A 17724-nucleotide genomic window follows, 5' to 3' on the forward strand; every position below is an offset into this window, starting at 1 on the left:
ATACTGCACTATATTTATAACATAATATATATGCTAAGATGCTGTAGCACAAATTATGACTGCTGTAAGTGCCAACAGCAGACTGTTGTATGAGAGCAGGATATACAGTAATAATGTCACTGTTCCTGTGCCCTCTATATATATGACATGTCCCAGTGCCTGTTAGTTTCCCTCAATACATGTGACATGTCGCAGTGCCAGCTAGTTTCCCTCTACATATGTGACATGTCCCAGTGCCAGCTGGTTTCCATCTATATATGTGACATGTCCAGTGCCAGCTAGTTTCCCTCTACATAGGTAACATGTCTCAGTGCCAGCTGGTTTTCATCTATATATGTGATATGTCCCAGTGCCAGCTGGTTTCCATCTATATACGTGACATGTCCCAGTGCCAGCTAGTTTCTCTCTATATATGTGACATGTGTCAATGCCTGTTAGTTTCCCTCTATATATGTAACATGTCTCAGAGCTAGTTTTTCAGCTTTATGTCAAAACATATGTTGTTTTGAGAAACCAGATTTATCTGTATAGAAATAAAAACAAAGAACAATCAGTAAATACTATCATGGAGGGATTACATGCCAACTACTTGAGAGTTTGATACAACTTCTACTGCAATAACGTAATTGTCCCCAGAGTGCCTGATAAGACTTCTGTTGCAATAATGTAATTGTCCACAGACTGCTTGATAAGACTTCTTTTGCAATGATGTAATTGTCCACAGACATTCTGCTTCCTAAGACATTTTTATTAGACTTCTATTGCAATAATTGTTACAAAAAGTGCTTGATAAAACTTCTATTGCAATACAGTAATTGTCCACAGAGTGCTTGATAAATCCAGTGTGGTTGATAAGACTTTTATTGCAATAATATTGTCCACTGGAGGATGGCGATACAAAGCAGATGACAAAGTGAACAGACCCAGATCTGCCACTGCATAATGTTCCGGCAGATCTGAGCCTGTACAGCTTGTGAGGAGTAATCAGTAGAAAAAACAACAGATCAGGATCTATGCTGTGTTCAGTTGGACTCAATTTATATGTAAATATATAATGTATGTTTCCCAAGTTTTAAGTGACATGTAATACAGTTTATATCAGCTAGCATCAGGGAATGTCTACTGTTTCTTTAATTTCACTTTTCATTTTCATAACAATGTATATATAATGGGCTAGATAACCCTTCAGTCAATCCATCAGCTCTGAAATGAGTCAGTTATAAGTTAACTGGGCATCTATGTAATAAATTCCCACAACCAGTTAAAATGCAAGTTTCAGTGCCATGGTCATGTAAGTATTCACATCTGATGATGGCACCAATTATGTAAAGTCAATGGAATAGCTCTAAAAAGGTTATCTTGAAAATTCACTCACCTAACTCAAAATGGCCAATGACAATTTTCAGCAGTTGAGTGAATTTTCAAACCAGGGCTGACCAGTGTTTCTCTGTAATTAGAAGGCTGTTCTGTCAAGAATACTGCTGACTTTGTTCACTTAAGTCCATACCAGACGTTTGCTTTACAATTGTTTTCATCAAGCTCTTACAAGTGGTTTGCTCCCACTCTGCAATACTAATAAAAGCTTATCTGAGGAAAAGAAGGCCGGCCTCAGTTTGAAGTTACTTACAACTGGTGTTAGAAAGGTCACAAAATAAGTTTTAGAAAAGAACCAGGAAATTTTATGAATTTAGGTTATTAACATTGTCAACTTGTATACTTCTAGAATAGCTGATGCTGTAGCTTTTTCTGGTAAGTAGATTTTTATAGATTTTCTTCCATTTTCTTCTGTTTATAATTTTAACAATAATGTCACCCTCACTGTTAACCTATCAAAAGTAGTTGTTCTTTGATCTGAATAGGTATTTTCACTGTTATTTGTCCTTTCTGGATCTTCTGAAGAGATACAACAGTTACCAAAACTTAAAAGTGTACATGGTTTAGAATAAGTGAATCCCTGTCATTTAATAATAACAATTAGAAACTCAAATGTCCCCCCCCCATCTACCCATTAAACATACAGATGACACCTACCATCATGTGCATATATGTGTGTGTGTGTGATCTGGATTTTTAACATAGCTTTAACAATTTTTCAGTCATATCGCTACGATGTTTGCAGTGTGACAGTTGATAGTGATGTCTAGCACTGGGGCATCATGCTGCAGACATGTAGCGTGATGTCCCACCCAGTCACATTATCCTGACACAAGGCCTATCAGTCCTAACACTAACCTCTTAATGCTGAGCGCCAAGCCAGGCAGCTGTAAGTACCATTTTTGTAAAGTTTTTGGTATGACTTGGCCGGGGATTGAACCCATGACCTCCCGCATCTGAGGCGGACGTTCTAACCACTAGGCCACCGGAGTGGTTCATGTGCATGTTACACCACACTTAATTAGCAACCTTTTCATTTGTTGCACAGCTTTAATATCCTTTTGTAACATGACTCAGTTTGTAAAGCATGTCTTTGCTGAATAGACTGTTTCATTAAAATATTCCTAGGATCTGTTGTGATTATGTTTCATATTGTATCATATAAGTACATATTGAACAAATTTATAATGTATCTGGACATATTCCTGAAAATTTGCATGGGATGTTTCTGAAGCCTCTACATGAAGATTATGCATTGGCTTACAAACTTAAAACAGTATTTCTTTAAAAAGAAATGTTATTAATTGAATGTACTCTTAACAAGAATGTTGCTTAATGCTAAACATGACATCTGAGATTGTGGACAGGACAAGTTACCTTGTGGAAATGAAACTGCTAACAGATGTCATCATAGTGCATTCATATGTTTTGTAAAGAGTAATTAAAGACTGAATTAATACGGATTGAAGCAAATGTCTGTACAAGAATAATAAAGTTGAATCCAACATGATTTTGATTAAGATATCTTATAAGTGACATTATATAAACATCAAAATTCTAACTGGATAAGTAGAATCAAGCATGACAGTTTGTTTCACCTTAATCAAAGAAATATTTTGCCAGAGGGCTATCCCTGAAATTAAGGAATCTTTCAATGGGCTTGATATATAAAAATAATACTGTAGCCAGAGGTGGTAAATGAGTGGAACAAATTACCAACTATTTGATGGCATTGACAGCCACTCCTTTATAGAAGTAAAGAATGGCAATGAGATATTTGCAGAAAAATGGGGTGTCTATAACAGAGGTAATAAACATTACTGATGTACTGAAAATTTTTAATGTTTAGTCTTGCAATTGTATACTAAGGTACGGACTATTGATACCAGGCAATACTCATTACTCCTAACAAACTGCACATACCCATATCTGCCAATGCATTATTCATTATTTACACACACACACACACACACACACAAGAAGATTTTTTTTAATGGACAACACCCACTTGACTTCTACAAATCAACACAAGGTGATGTGGTTTGTAATCTGTACCACCACATTTATCTAATCCATGCTAATTATTTTATCGCAGCAGCAATTCAGCAAAAAATGACATTCCAAATGTATTCATGTGTATGTTGTTGTTATGGGGTTTATTTCCATTTGTCAGCACAAGATAATCTATACATGACAGCCAGTATAAATGAAAGAGGAAGAAACCAGGAAAACACTAGAAAGAATCTCCAACCCATGAGAAGCTACTGGCAAGCTTTCTTACATACCCACATTGACCAAGCCTAAGACTCGAACCCACAAAGACAAAGGTGCTGAAAATGGTGTAAACCATACAACAACAACTATTGCTTTCATTTCTACTTATGATATATACATACTTTTGAGTATAATTGCAAACAACATACTGATCTGCTTTATCATAATGCACCTGTAGATCAGGGTCTATATTGTTTGTTCTACTGATTACTCCTAACAAACTGTACAGGCCCAGAACTGCCAGAATATACGGTAATGTGATCGTTAGATCTGGGTGTGTGCAGTTTTCAGCTGGAATTGTCTAAAAAGTATATTCTGAAGGTTCCACAGCTTGTTGAAGTTATTTTAAACTTAATTTTGGTTTCCAAAGATTCAAATCTATTGGGGTGATTATGGGCATAATTTTAGTAATTTCACGTTGTTGGCCTAATTTCTAACCATCACCACCCATATATATGCATTTTGTACATGTTTTTTTTGCAACAAAATGTTTTACCAATATTCAAGTTGACTTCGTAAAAAGGATAATCTGATCAGAATGTAAGACGTCAGTACCTAAACAATATTTGTTTGCTGTTTGGGAACAATTCTGCAGCATGCATCATGTGGATTGAAAGAATGTTCTATGGGTTGTTTTCACAGACGTCATGATTGAGTATGCAAATACGCACAATGCAATGCACGCGCACCTTGCACCGCCATTTTGAGTCCCTAACAAACCTTTGTCAACATCAGTCATCATGTATATTCAGATAATAATCTGATTTAACTGTTGATAAGGACATTTATGTCATTGAAACAATGCATAGATTAAACTTAAAATTAAGTGCCCTATAGAACGAAAATAAAAATAAGGCTGGAAGTTACCTTGCTTTTATCGAAAGACAGAATAGTGAATCTGAACCGTAATCATGTATATTGCTATCAAACAGAAATGCATTCTTTTTCTACAAACAGACAATATTTACATTTTTAAAAAGTGTGTCGTATCATATCCCTAAGATTGTCATCTTGAAAGAGTATTTCCGGACAATGATTTTCGGGATAAAATATCAGTTATGAATTAAAATTTCATAGCATGTGTTTTATGCCATAACTTTTATGTACAAATACTTTTCACAACAACAGGTGTTTGTGCCAAAAGACAGTTGACAAACCAGTTTAATTAGTATGGTCAAATATTGTATTTGATGTGGAGATGATGGACGTAGGATGATACTGAATGAAAGCGATAACCGTTCAAAAAGACGTTTCATCTTCAGTGTATTCAAACAAACACGTGCAAAATGGAACATGACTTTGTGTTTAATGTCAAAACAAAGTATTCCTGAAATGCTTTTAGAAATATGAAATTATATATTAACAATTAGCTTTTTAACTTGAACAATAACCAAATGAATGATTTCAGCCCATGAAAACTGAAAATCATTAAATGTTTCTACTTGTTTCTTTATCCATTAGTTTTTGCTTTGTTTATCGATCGATCTATTTGCTTATGAAAGAATAACTAAGATTGTTGAAATTTAAACTTTTTACTTGAAGAAAACAAGTAGAAAAGTCATGCATTCAGTCTCGTGTGGTTGACATGCAAAACAGAATGTGATGTATTATTATATTCTTATGCAAAAAATGAGACGTGCCTTCGTAATTATGCGGAAGAACAATGTTATTAGGTGCCGGTTTGAGGGGCTAGGTGCTCAAAATGGCAGACATGGAAGTACATGTTTTGTGACGTCATGTGAAAACAACGGATATGAATGTGTGGGAACATATCAACCAAACAGTTTAAAAGTGACTGGGGCAATGACAACAAAAAATCACAGCATTTTTCATATTCTTTATTTCAATTACTAAATAAAAAATTCATGTAATCATGTTATATATTGCTTCAACGTCTTTCTTTCTTTCATGAAACTGTTAACACTTGCTTGTGAGTTCTTCTTCTTTTTGTTTGTTTACACATGGAATCTCTATTTTTCAGCCACATCAAAATCACCATCTCATTTAAAAAAAATTATATTTTTCTAAACAGTTAGGTATTCTCATTGGATTCTCCACTCAGAAGTGTATTTTTCATCTCTGCTAATACACATGTCAATGTATTAGTGGACGAGTCTTTGAATATCAAACTGGCATTTTATACAACTTAAAGAGAACATACTGTAATGACTAGCTGACAGGTGAATTCCAAGTAATTTAGTGGACATCCACTATTACATAATTATATTGCTAAGACTTCCCAACTAACAGCAATCAAACTTAATCAATCTACTATGAGCCATGGCAAGGACATCTAGGATGACCACTATATCTGGTCCATAACCAGCAAAATTATGGCCTGAATCATTTTCACCATGGAAATGTGGATTTTCCCAAAAATGTGATGTCTGTATTGTATTTGTGACTCTTTCTCAAGTACCATACTCTTGATTTGAAGGGCCATTGTGCCACCTTTTTCATCTTCTGGAATGAACACTGTGCATGTATAATTTAGCATGAAAATTAAATATTTTTTTGTATACAATATGGATGGTAATGTTTTATTGGCAACAAGAAAATTATGATGAACAGTGTGAAGACACTTGTGCACTTTGCTCTCGTGTACAGTTTACAGGGTCATTTCAGACCAGTTTAGAAATCTTGTCAACTACCTTTTATAGTAAATTTTCTGAATGTGATTTTTTTAAATATTCGCAGACAACACACCAAGGCATTAAAGTCACTGTATGAATGAACTAAGCCCTTCTTTCCAACTAAATCAATACAGCCAAGAACAAATGCATGACATGTGAGTGCATCCATTTTTAGAATGAGTGATTTTCTTAATACAGCCACTCACTTTCAAGTTTTGTTGCAACAATCCATTGTTATGATTGCAAATTGATGGTTGTATTACTTGCTTATGTACTTGTAGAAATATCGTGCATTGGTTGAGTAGTATTTGCTTGACTACCTTTGCTGTATTTTCCCAAAAATGGGTGATGTCAGAAAACAACCTTGACCTTACAGCACTTCCTAAATCCCACAACAAAACATTGTCCTATATGTTTCTTGCCTACATACAGTGTCACCCTGACATAACATGCTCAGTTATAGCATGAATTTAGATATAACAAGACTCTGGAATGGCTCCAGAAGTTTTATATATCTTCTGTATACCAAAAATATTTATTCAAAATACGAGAAATATTATATACTATTATTCTGGGGAAGAGATTGTGTTTGAATTTGAATAAAACATGCTCATGGCATGGCTCCTGAAAATTTGTAAATTTGTTTGTTTGTGGAAAAAAAATATTTTTTTCAAAGCATGAAAATTAATATGTAGAAAGTTAATTATCATTTTGAGGAAGAGAACATATATTGGATATAATATGATCATAATGTGGCTCACAAGATTTTACAATAATTTCACCAATTACTTTAAGAAGTACACAGCTTTGTACCAAAATATTTATAGCTTAGTTTTGAAAGAAAGTCAGCTGAATAAACAGCTGATTAGTGTTAATCTTATTATTACAGAACTACGAACAATAATGCCAGCAAGTCTTCTCCATGTATCTTCAATGCATTCTGTGTAAAAAGAATCATTGAAATTTTAGAAAAAAGAGTCTCATCCAAATTTATAAATAAAAAAATTTCTGTGATTGCTATCATCAAAGTTAATCTCACAACTAAGGGTTATTCAAATTATGGGACAATGATTTATATATATATATAAAAAAATAAACATGAAAGCCATCAGCACATGCACATGGCATTCGTAGTGTACTCAACTGTGGTTCAGTCAGTTAACCATTGAATACTATTCTGCATTTCTAATAAAAATTACCCCATTGTTCCTTAACAATTATTGTTGCTTTAGTTTTTCAGACAAATAGATGTCAGTGTTAATTAGTGGGTATTTACAACAGATAACGGGATACAGTAAATAAATATTTTTCTGTTCAAGTCTGAAGCCCCAGGCAGGGTTAAGTCTGGAGTTAAACAAATGCACTTAGCTTTGATGATAGTTTTCCTATGTCAAGCAAACAATGTGGTGGTCTACAAATGCTTCTTACCCAAATTTATGTCAATAAATTGACCTATCATATTATGGAAATACAATAGATTGCTGATGTCTTCACAATCAACCTCATACATACCCACTGAAACATGTTTATGTACCGAATTTCAGCAGTTTTGGTCAATGTCACAAACCTGTAAACCCTCTCCCCCCTTTAATCTGTATCCTTTTTATTTTCTAGCTTCAAATCATTCACACATACACAAGATACTGTGCTTCCAGTGTAAACACTGACCGGAACAAAACCATTAAAGGTATAGGGGTGGAGAGATTGGCTAATATAATTATTATACTCCCTGCTTTTTGCTTATAAAACAAATTTTCCAGTGAATATTGGGTTTGTTTATTTTTTTCTTTGTTGTTTAGAGATTGGCTCAACATGTTTTACAGATCAGAATTCACATGGTCAAATGGTATACTGACAAGCTTGGTTCTGGTAGTTTACACACCTGTTGCATTATGAAGTCAAAACCTTTGATCTTCTGTGTGAACTTCAACCAAGTACATGTGTTTTTCAAGCCTAAATCAAGCCTAAATACAGGTTTCGTTTTAGAAACGCTCAACATCTGAATTATGAATTTTACTGAAAATGTTTTTTTAAAAATAGAATTATTTTTCTTTATGCACACATTTGATGGAATTACTATTATGGATAAAAAAAGAGATTCGAATGGTGAGAACAAGTACTCAACTATTCATGTTTATGTTGTTGATTTTGTAAACCTACAAATCATTATTAAATATGCAATAATTATTTTAAAGAATTCTTGTTTATTAAGGAACAAGCTAATAACTGTGTCAACGAGTCCACAGTACTGAATCAACTTATAACCCCTAATTTTTGGGGAGGGAGGGTAAAGCATCATTGTCTTCAGCTAATTGACCTGGCTGGTTATAACATGATCCAGTACATAGCATGATCTCTGTTTCTGGACCCTAACAATCATGTTATAGTAGGGTCACACTAATTATATTTTTAGGCTAAATCTTCTATCACATAATATTTAGCCACTGCCTTCTATGAACTGTATATTTTCCTTACTCTGTACAATGAGTTATACAAAAATGACAATCTAATGAATAGGTACTTCCTACTGTCCACCATTATTACCCCATGACCTTTTCACTTATGGTTTCAAAACTTCCTTTATAAGGAAATAATGCAAATATGGCAGTTAAACTCTTGGATTCTTTTTGGTTCAAATTAGGAAGTGCTGTTCTCAGATTCTATTCTTTAAGGACAAACTGCTATTGACATATTAATGTTACAGTTTTGAAGCACAAGTTGGTATTTTTTCATCATCAAATGGTAACTTGTGCAAATCTGGCAGTGATAACTTTTTCAGGAAAAGGCTTTTGGTCAGCTATTTAAACACATGCCAGTGAATGTGCAATAATTTGTCAGCATGCAATACATTTCACAATGGGCTACAACACACACAAACACTGACAGAACTACCTGTATGGTGGCAGGAGTCTCTAAAAAAGTCACAAACGACTGTCACCCAATGCATGTTTAAATGATGTCAGGGTGAAGTCATTTTCACTTTCCTAACAGAAGAAGGTAAAGCTTACATTTTGTAGGTGTTTAAGACACCCACTTCACCTGGTACTTTGACCCCTGATACAACATGACTGGTACTACCCATATCAAGTCTACAAATAAGGTTTTACCCTTTATCCATGGGTGCAGAAACAGCTATAACAGGTAACTTAATGAAAGCTGTAAACTAGGATATTGGACGATGACAAGAAAAAGTACTGATGGTAGTAGTTGTAGTAGTCTCTACTTGTATTTTAAACATCTTCAATTTGTCATCCCTTATCTGTCAAATGGCATTTATATAATCAAAGCAAAATCATTTGGCTAATTACCCATAACCACATTGTTCAATTCACAAAAGACCCAAGGTGTGCATCGTGTCCCTATCACATCATTTTGAACCAAGGCGTGAACAGTGGACTGATGAAGTTATCAGCTGACTGCTAGCTGTCAATGCCCACTTACCACATTTAGTGTTTGCAAGAAGATCCCTTTCCATTTTGGCAAGTTCTCCTCTGAAAAGAAGTCGTATGAGAAGCTATCTGAGCTTGAGCTTGTAGGAAACATTCCTATCGAGAGTTAATGTAGGAGGAGAGTTTAAGTTTTTATATCACAAATCTTAAAAGAAAAGCCAATCATGGTGCTCTACTCGACTGGCTCCTCAACACAATGACCTTCAACTTTTCCCTTTCCAGTTCTTTCCCCATTCTACCTAACAATGGATAAGTGTCTTAGCTGACATTCTGAAGGTCCATGTTACAGCATCAGTGCTGTCATAGTGGGTAATCTACGTCGTTTATCGACATAAATACTGTTTACTACACAGTATTGCTTCCGCATAATCCCGACAGGAAATCAATTACTATACTACATTGCGCACGCGTAGTGATTGAAAATGGGAAAAGGGATAATTGTCGTAAAGCATGTAGATTTCGAAAACCCATATTTTAAATTCCAAATTGATGTATAATATTATACAGTTATTGTCTTATGCTAATAATACAAATGATGGTATGCTTGTAATTATGTAAGAAACAATGTTTTGTTATGACAATAGAATGGTTGACGGGAGCACCTGTCGGCATCAGGAAGTGGAAAGCTCTAATAAAAACAAACATCGTAGTCCCATTTCTTTTCTAAATGCAATAATGGTGGGGAGATGAACGACTTGGAAGACGAAGAGAAAGCTATTGAATCTTGGCATGCTGCGTTTAAAAGAGGGACTGACTTTGACCTTTGGGGTCAACCAGTTGAGGCAATCGATGGCTATCAAAGGTTGCTAACACCCGCTCACCTAATGGAGCCAGTTATCCAACGTTTTGTAGAATACAGCAGATACAGATTTAATTAAATTAAACCAATCTTCAATTGCTTATGTTTATTGAATTGTCTGGAGTGAATGCTAATATTTTAGAGAACACGTTCATTTGCTACAATTTCCATAATAAATGAGAGAAAGAATAATTTTTCTCACTATTTAATAACTGGTTCTGCAGGTCATTTAAAATAATATTAAACTGCATTCTCACCTTGTCTTGCATTAAAAAAATATTACAGGTTTAATAATCAATATAATGAACAAACATATATATTTTTGGCAGTATAAGAGAATTTATGTATTGGCACTTTTCTGAATCAGGCATATAGACAACTCTGTTAATGATGTCAAAAACTTTCTTTTTGTAAATGGTATCGGAAAACTGCAGTTCACTGAAGAATCATGTATTTTAATTGAAATCAGGAACTATATGTAACACAGGTAATAAAAGCTGCTTGATATTACTGATTCTCTTTTGATGTGTAGATGAGGTTCTTAATCATCAGTGAAGCAGTAAGTTCAAAGGCACATTAAGTGTGAATTTCCCTTCCAACTAGAAACCTATCTGTGTTAGGTATAAAGTTATAAGTTAGCTGTAATAGTGTTCTTTCTGAAAAGCAGTTTATCCTATTTTAAGTTATTAGTAAGAGTTAACATTCTATTAATATCAATAGCAGAAGAAATACCAATTTGTCCCTTCCATTCTAATACATATTTTATAATTTTATGATGGATATTGACAAAGATGTCAGTGAAAAGGTCTTGACCAGCCTTGCTATTTAATTTTAAGTATGAAAATGTATAAATGATATAAAGTAGTGATTAAAAATGGGTAGCAGTGCAGTTTTCAAGGTACTGAGAGTATATAAATATAAATTTTACTCACACATAACACACAAAATTTTAAAATGGATTACAAAAGCTGTAGTGATAATTTTATATGCATATTCCAAATTTATGTTTTACTTTTCATTTTCCAAAACATTTGAATAAATGTCAAAGTAAATTATACCATAACAATATGGAATGGGTAGTATTTTGGGGTTTACAAAGGGAATTTCCATTCCCCCTGTATGCTAGTTAGTTTTAATCAATGTATATATGTACTGACATCCATACTGTCAGGTCTTCTCAATCTTTATAAAATCAGATCTCATTTGCTACATGGAGATCTGATGGACACCAACAAGAGGTCATGTTCTGTTGACATTTTGGTTCACCAATCAAATCACATCTTTCAAATTTCTGAAAGTAACACCTGTCATTCGAGATATTTCATTACTAATGGTAATGTTAACTCTCCCTAACACAAATTGATAAACATATTTTTCTGATAGGCTACTTCTCACTTTTATGGCTTTGGACTTGACTGCATGCAAGCACCTTGCAAATTTTGAGCTTGCCCATGCCAAATGTAATTTTATCCTGGGCATTGAACAAGTGAATTTGTCCCAGTCCTGATTTGTTTTGTAAAAAGATGGTGCTAATAGATTATTTTCATAATATGTGCCCTAATTTGCTGTGAGTGTTTGTGAGAACAAAAATCTAGTGTCAAACATTCCTTATGTTATTTTTATTTCTTAATTTTTTCAGATTATCAAAACAGATTCAGAAATATTCAACTAGTGATTCCCCTTTGTTTACAGATGAACAGAAGGTAAGGTTCTGAAGGATGAACTAGATTTATATTCTTTTAAGCCATCAGGTAAAGACTATTATTATGGAAAGAATTTGTTTGACACCAGTGTACATGTAACATGAGTTGTACAGGTGTGCCCATGTACAGTGGAACCCTGCTATAATGCGATAATTGTGATCCCAAAAATTGGAACACATTAATAGCGGGATCGCATTAATGTGCGGTTTTACATTATTTTACTTTTCAGAGAACAATGCATTGGCACACATACGTTTATTCATGTCTAATGTATATCATGAATAGAGTATCAACACCATTTACTATCGTGCCATCGTGGCGTGCATTTCATCCATAATGCATGTATTTCCATTGAAAAATTGCACAAAGATTTAAAATATTCAATATTTTATCACAGATTGTATCTGATTTCAACGTCTAATATATAGCATGAACAGAGTATTAATACCTTTTATTTACTGTCTGATATTGTACCATTGTGGCATGTGGTTAATCCATATTATATGTAATTACATTGCAAAAATTGCACACGTATTTAAACTATTCAGTAATTTTGTCACAGATCATTATGTGTCTGAATTCAGTGGGGAAAAATTAGCAGCAGAATTAGGTTAAAAAAAGACGAAGCACATGTACAATTCATTACATTCCAGGATCTATGAATGGTGTCTGTGTCATACTGCTAAAATATTCTCATATTCGTTTCCATGTAGCTTTATCCATTGTAAATTCCCAATAATTAACACTAAACGCATATTCATTTGAATGACTACAGCAAGAATAATTAACAAACAACACATGCTTTCAGCATGCATATAACCTTTGCTTCAGATTTTGTGAATATCAAAAGAAACATGTGAAAAATGCTTTTTTAAAGATTTTTGAGCTGAATGCATGTTCAGTTTCATACCCTTTCAATTTTCAGCTAATAAAGAGGACATTATTTACTGGTCAACTGATTGCATCTAATAACACCGCCAAGTCCAGCAAACATGTTGGTGGCTTTCATTTTTTGATGTTTATTAAATTCTGAGAATCTTTTATCAACCACTGCAAAACACATGTCAGCTATTGTTTGAGCAACAATTGTATACAGAATTAAATGAAGACAATCACAAAGACAACTTACTGGCTTTACTCACGGATCAGTAATAAGTAACATTTCCGATACTGTTTATTTTGGCATAAAACTTAAAGAACCTGGTGAAATTCTTAAATTTCAGAAACCACGTCATGATCTTATTATATTTGAATTCATTCGCGAACTCTTCCCCCAAATTATAATAAACATTTTACACACTATTTCTCATACTTTAAAAAACATATTTTTCCAGGTACAAGAAAAATGCACATACATGTATTTAAAATTTCAGGAACCATGCCATGATTGTATTATATTCGAATTCATACACAATCTCTTCCCCAAAATGTTAATACATTTTTTTACACTATTTGCATTTTTTATACTTTGAAGAAAAAGAAAAAAATTCATGTGCGAATGAATATTTGAAAGTTCAGGAGCCACGCACAACTGTGTTATAACCAAATTCGTGTTATCGTGGAGTGCTTTATATTTGGGTCGCACTGTATAGCTTTGGTTGTACACTTCTTATGCAGTTTTTCACAGAAAGAGAAAGGTTGTGCAGTTATCTAGATTGAAGAAAAACTATCCTCTGTTAATTTTTATATGGTAGTGTGATCCTTTCTATAAGTGAGTGTGATTTTAGGCGTGGTAATTAACCCATGATTAAGGACTCAGACCACTAATTATTATTATACCAGTCTCCAAATAAGGCAACACTGCATATGGTTGTTATTACTTTGAGATCATACCATTGGCTGTAATATCAACTTTGGAAATTTTCTTTTTTTCATTTTCCAGTACTTTTTTCACTGCTTGCAAATTCTCTGAAGATTTTGTCTGTGCACTTACATGACTCCAATTTTTTTTGGCAGGTCAGAATTATTCTGTGCCTGCCAAGTGTGGGTCTGTTGAACCCCTCATGCCTGATGAAGGTTTGGTGAAAAAAATCATTGTAACAACCAAGCAGTAAGAAAGACATTCAAAAATCTCAATTTGAGAAAGGACTTTTGTGATGTTTAGTGAAAGATTTATTTATAATAAGTGCTAGAGTTGAAAACAATTACGCATTTTCTTTTTCTATAATTGCTTGAATTACAATATATACTTGGGTAGATCTGTTGTTGATTGATGTTCCATCAGACTTTTTTCTTGGCCTAATCAGTGAGCAGACAACACAGACCCTAAGCTGATGGTGTATTATGCAAGGGCAAATCAGGTCTTTGTTGTTTGCAGCAGGACACAGCTTACTTAAGTATATATGGACATCAAGAATTTTAACTCCTCTTTATTTTCACTTTCAGTTTTTGTGACAAAGTTCATTTTATGCTTTCTCTTTCTTTGCAGCGTGTTCTTAGCAAGATAGCAATATGTCTTGACCTGCGATGCAAAGCCCTTCTGGTAAGGTATTGTCAATTTCCATAAATATACATGCTATCTAACCATTCTAATTAGTTTGAAATGACATGGAGATAAATCTGAAACCATCAAAGTGACAAAATTGAATCGTAGTTGGTGTGCAAAAATAATCTCTTAACTACAGTTAGTAGAAGCATCAAACAAATGTTATCTAACTTTTGTCTACATTAATTATTCTGTTTGTTTGACATATCATTTGTATCATAGGAATTAAAAGTCGTTTCACAGAATTTCTTAGTAGAAAAGTATCATTTGACATGTTCATAATGAGTTTCGCAATTCCCCCCCCCCCCCCCCCCCCCCCCCCCCGGCCCCCGAGTGGCTGAGTGGTCTAAAGCGCTCACCGTTACGGATCACTGCCATCTCACCTCTGTCTGCGTGAGTTCGAGTCTCAGTCTCGGCTAACGTGGGTACGTGAGAAAGCCTGCCAGTAACTTCTCGTGGGTCGGTGGTTCTTCCTGGGGTTTTCCAGGGTTCTTCCTCCACCAATTATACTGGCCGCCGTGTATAGCCTATCTTGTGCTGAAAAATGGCGTTAAACCCTACAACAACAACAACCTCCCCCCCAGTTTACAGAAGATGTAGGCATCATTCCTTCTTATTAAATTAACCAGTGCATAATAAAATTACCGGTAGTAGCTTTTCAACAAATTCACCAAACAGATAAACATCACTTATATTTACCATAACAGTATTCAAAATAATTTATATCGACATTCATATATTTTTGAAGGTATATTTTTGTGGTTTTGCAAAAAGAAGTTCGGGTTGTGGAACTTCTGATTCTCGGTCTAAGCTAATTATTCCATCCTCTAGTTAGTATTGGAGGAATAAAATTGAAGGAAAAAAACGTGACCCCAGTCTGACTCTTTAGCTATATTTTTCCTTTTTTTTTCTTCTTCTTGGTCTCATGTATGGCACATGTGTACTGTATCACTGTTGTCTTCCTTTTTATGGTTCTGGATATTTATTTGCTGAATTTTTGTTTCCTGATTCAGAACTTATTACATTGCAATGTATAGGCAAGTGCAAGCAAGGAAGATCCTGCGAAACCTGCCTTCCCATCTGTGCATGCTCATAGAGATGACCCAGTTTGTTGTCAGTGGATTGATCAAGTGTAGGTCTTTGGAAAAAGTCACTCCACAAAAGAGGACCTCTCTTCCTCCTCCACATCACTGGACAACCCTCTACATTCCCAGGAGCAGTCTGACTATCTTTGCATGTAAGGAAAAGACAATGGTTGCATTGGGGCAGGAAAGTGGCATTATTTCCATGATTTGGAGACTACCTAAAAGTCAAGGATCCTTTATGCTCATTTCAATGCCATTAGTACAGGTGAGGGATTGATTCCTTTGCTGCTTCCAAGGAAGAAAAGACACCTAAGAGTTCATTGCCATGCCAGTCTTTGTCCAGTGACCACTCACTGGACACTACTCACAAGGCACTGGCCATCTGACAGTCACCAGGTTTCAAGCACCTGTCACCAGGCAGATTGGGTAGATGCAGCTCCGCCTCATTTTTATATTGTTGCTTAATCCCTGCAAGGATGGGGAGTCATGTTGTGCTTGCCCAACTAGAGAGGGGGATTGGATCAGCATTCTCTCTTCTGCATATTCTTGTTTGATCCCTACATGATGTGGGAACCCCCTTTCCAGGAAGTGAGCCTTATCTTGCCAGCATTCTGTCCTTGATATTTTTGCCTCGGTTTCAAAGTAGAACAGACATGACAATCCATGGACTTGCTCTGTCACCTTTGGCCTTGTCTAAGAAAAAGGTAGAAGCCACCACTCACCTCCTAGATGGTCTAGAAGGAATCAGTAATCCCATTTGCGATGGGTAGTCTGTACCCCTGTCTATGCTTCAGTCACTGGCTTTTCCTTCAGCTATCAAGTTTATTCTTTGTCTGTGACCCTGAACCCTTACATGGACTCAGATGCATTACACTTGAGGATATCAGCTGGGGCCTGGGCTCATCTCCCATAAAAAACCATAGAGCTTTAGACTCATACTCTAGTGAAAATTGCCTCACTTGCCAATTTCTTTGTGGTGGCCTCATGCACTCTCCATGCCAGTGGAGTTGGTAGAGCTTCCTCAACAATAAAGGAATGCTACCTTAGAGGCAGCTATGATCTTGGTAGACTACAGCAAGAACCTTTTAAGGTTTGTACCTATTGAGGCAAAGATACACTTCAGAGGTCTCCTCATATCCATAGCATCACATGATTTGAGGGACCAGCAAATTTACAAGAAGTGCCCCCACCATGATCAGCTTTTGACACCTTGTCACAAGCACTTTAAGCATGCACAGCCTCAACAGTCTCAAAAGTAGCTTCAGTTTAAAGTTCTCCAGCCTGTTATTTGGTAAGTGAGGCAATCAAAGAGGCCAGTGGAGAAAGTCTTTGGACTCCTCCCCCTTTCCCAATTAGGGAAGTGGTTGGCCCAAGTGAGTTTCATCCTCTCCTGCCATGTCTTTCTCTTCCCAGGATCTAGTAAGTACTCATACAACCCTTTATTCAGGGGTTTCATTGGGCATCATGGACCTATGTACGGGCCATTCCACATTAAAAAATGGCTACCATTATTGTTTCCAGGAATATCCTCCCCTGTCATGGGCCCCATCTTCTTTCACCAGTCCAAACTGGCTTAATTATGGGAAAAGGTACACACCCTTCAGTGAAAATGCACAGTTGAGAGGGTGGAAAACAACTAGATACTGGGTTTCTCTTCCTGATTTCGCTGGTGTCAAAGTAAGGTTGAAAGTTTTGGCTCATTATCTATAGTTCCACCTTAAACAGATTTCTTTGGGAATACCTCTTCAAATGAAGACCTCATTCTAGGTCACAAACACCATTAAACCCTGTGACTGGGCAGACTCCATCAATTTTCAGAATGTGTATGTTCACATTCCCATCTTCATTCTACAGAAAATGCTTCTGGTTATTTTAGGTTCTAGCTCTTCTGTTCATCCTTGCCTCCACCCCAGAGCCTTTAC

The 17724-nt window shown here is 35.4% G+C and overlaps 2 protein-coding genes across 3 annotated transcripts in view; one reads left to right on the forward strand and one right to left on the reverse strand.

The window, feature by feature from the left end:
* Positions 1-10108, reverse strand: part of LOC149808330 (son of sevenless homolog 1-like) — a 107988-nt gene extending 97880 nt beyond the window's left edge. The window contains exon 1 of the mRNA XM_089975882.1: positions 9723-10108. Within this exon, the coding sequence (XP_089832008.1) occupies positions 9723-9824 (102 nt within the window). The 5' untranslated portion in view covers positions 9825-10108. The remainder of the gene's footprint in view (positions 1-9722) is intronic.
* Positions 10109-10330: 222 nt separating this feature from the next.
* The window catches only part of LOC149808331 (axin interactor, dorsalization-associated protein-like), a 49809-nt gene continuing 42415 nt past the window's right edge, over positions 10331-17724 (forward strand). For both annotated transcript variants that reach the window (XM_089975884.1, XM_089975885.1), the window contains exons 1-3: positions 10331-10532; positions 12169-12232; positions 14661-14714. In XM_089975884.1, the coding sequence (XP_089832010.1) occupies positions 10417-10532; positions 12169-12232; positions 14661-14714 (234 nt within the window). In that variant the 5' untranslated portion in view covers positions 10331-10416. The remainder of the gene's footprint in view (positions 10533-12168; positions 12233-14660; positions 14715-17724) is intronic.

Source organism: Sinohyriopsis cumingii, chromosome 1 (genome assembly GCF_028554795.1).
Source record: "Sinohyriopsis cumingii isolate HCF-2022 chromosome 1, ASM2855479v2, whole genome shotgun sequence".
In the NCBI taxonomy this organism is placed as follows: Eukaryota; Metazoa; Mollusca; class Bivalvia; order Unionida; family Unionidae; genus Sinohyriopsis; species Sinohyriopsis cumingii.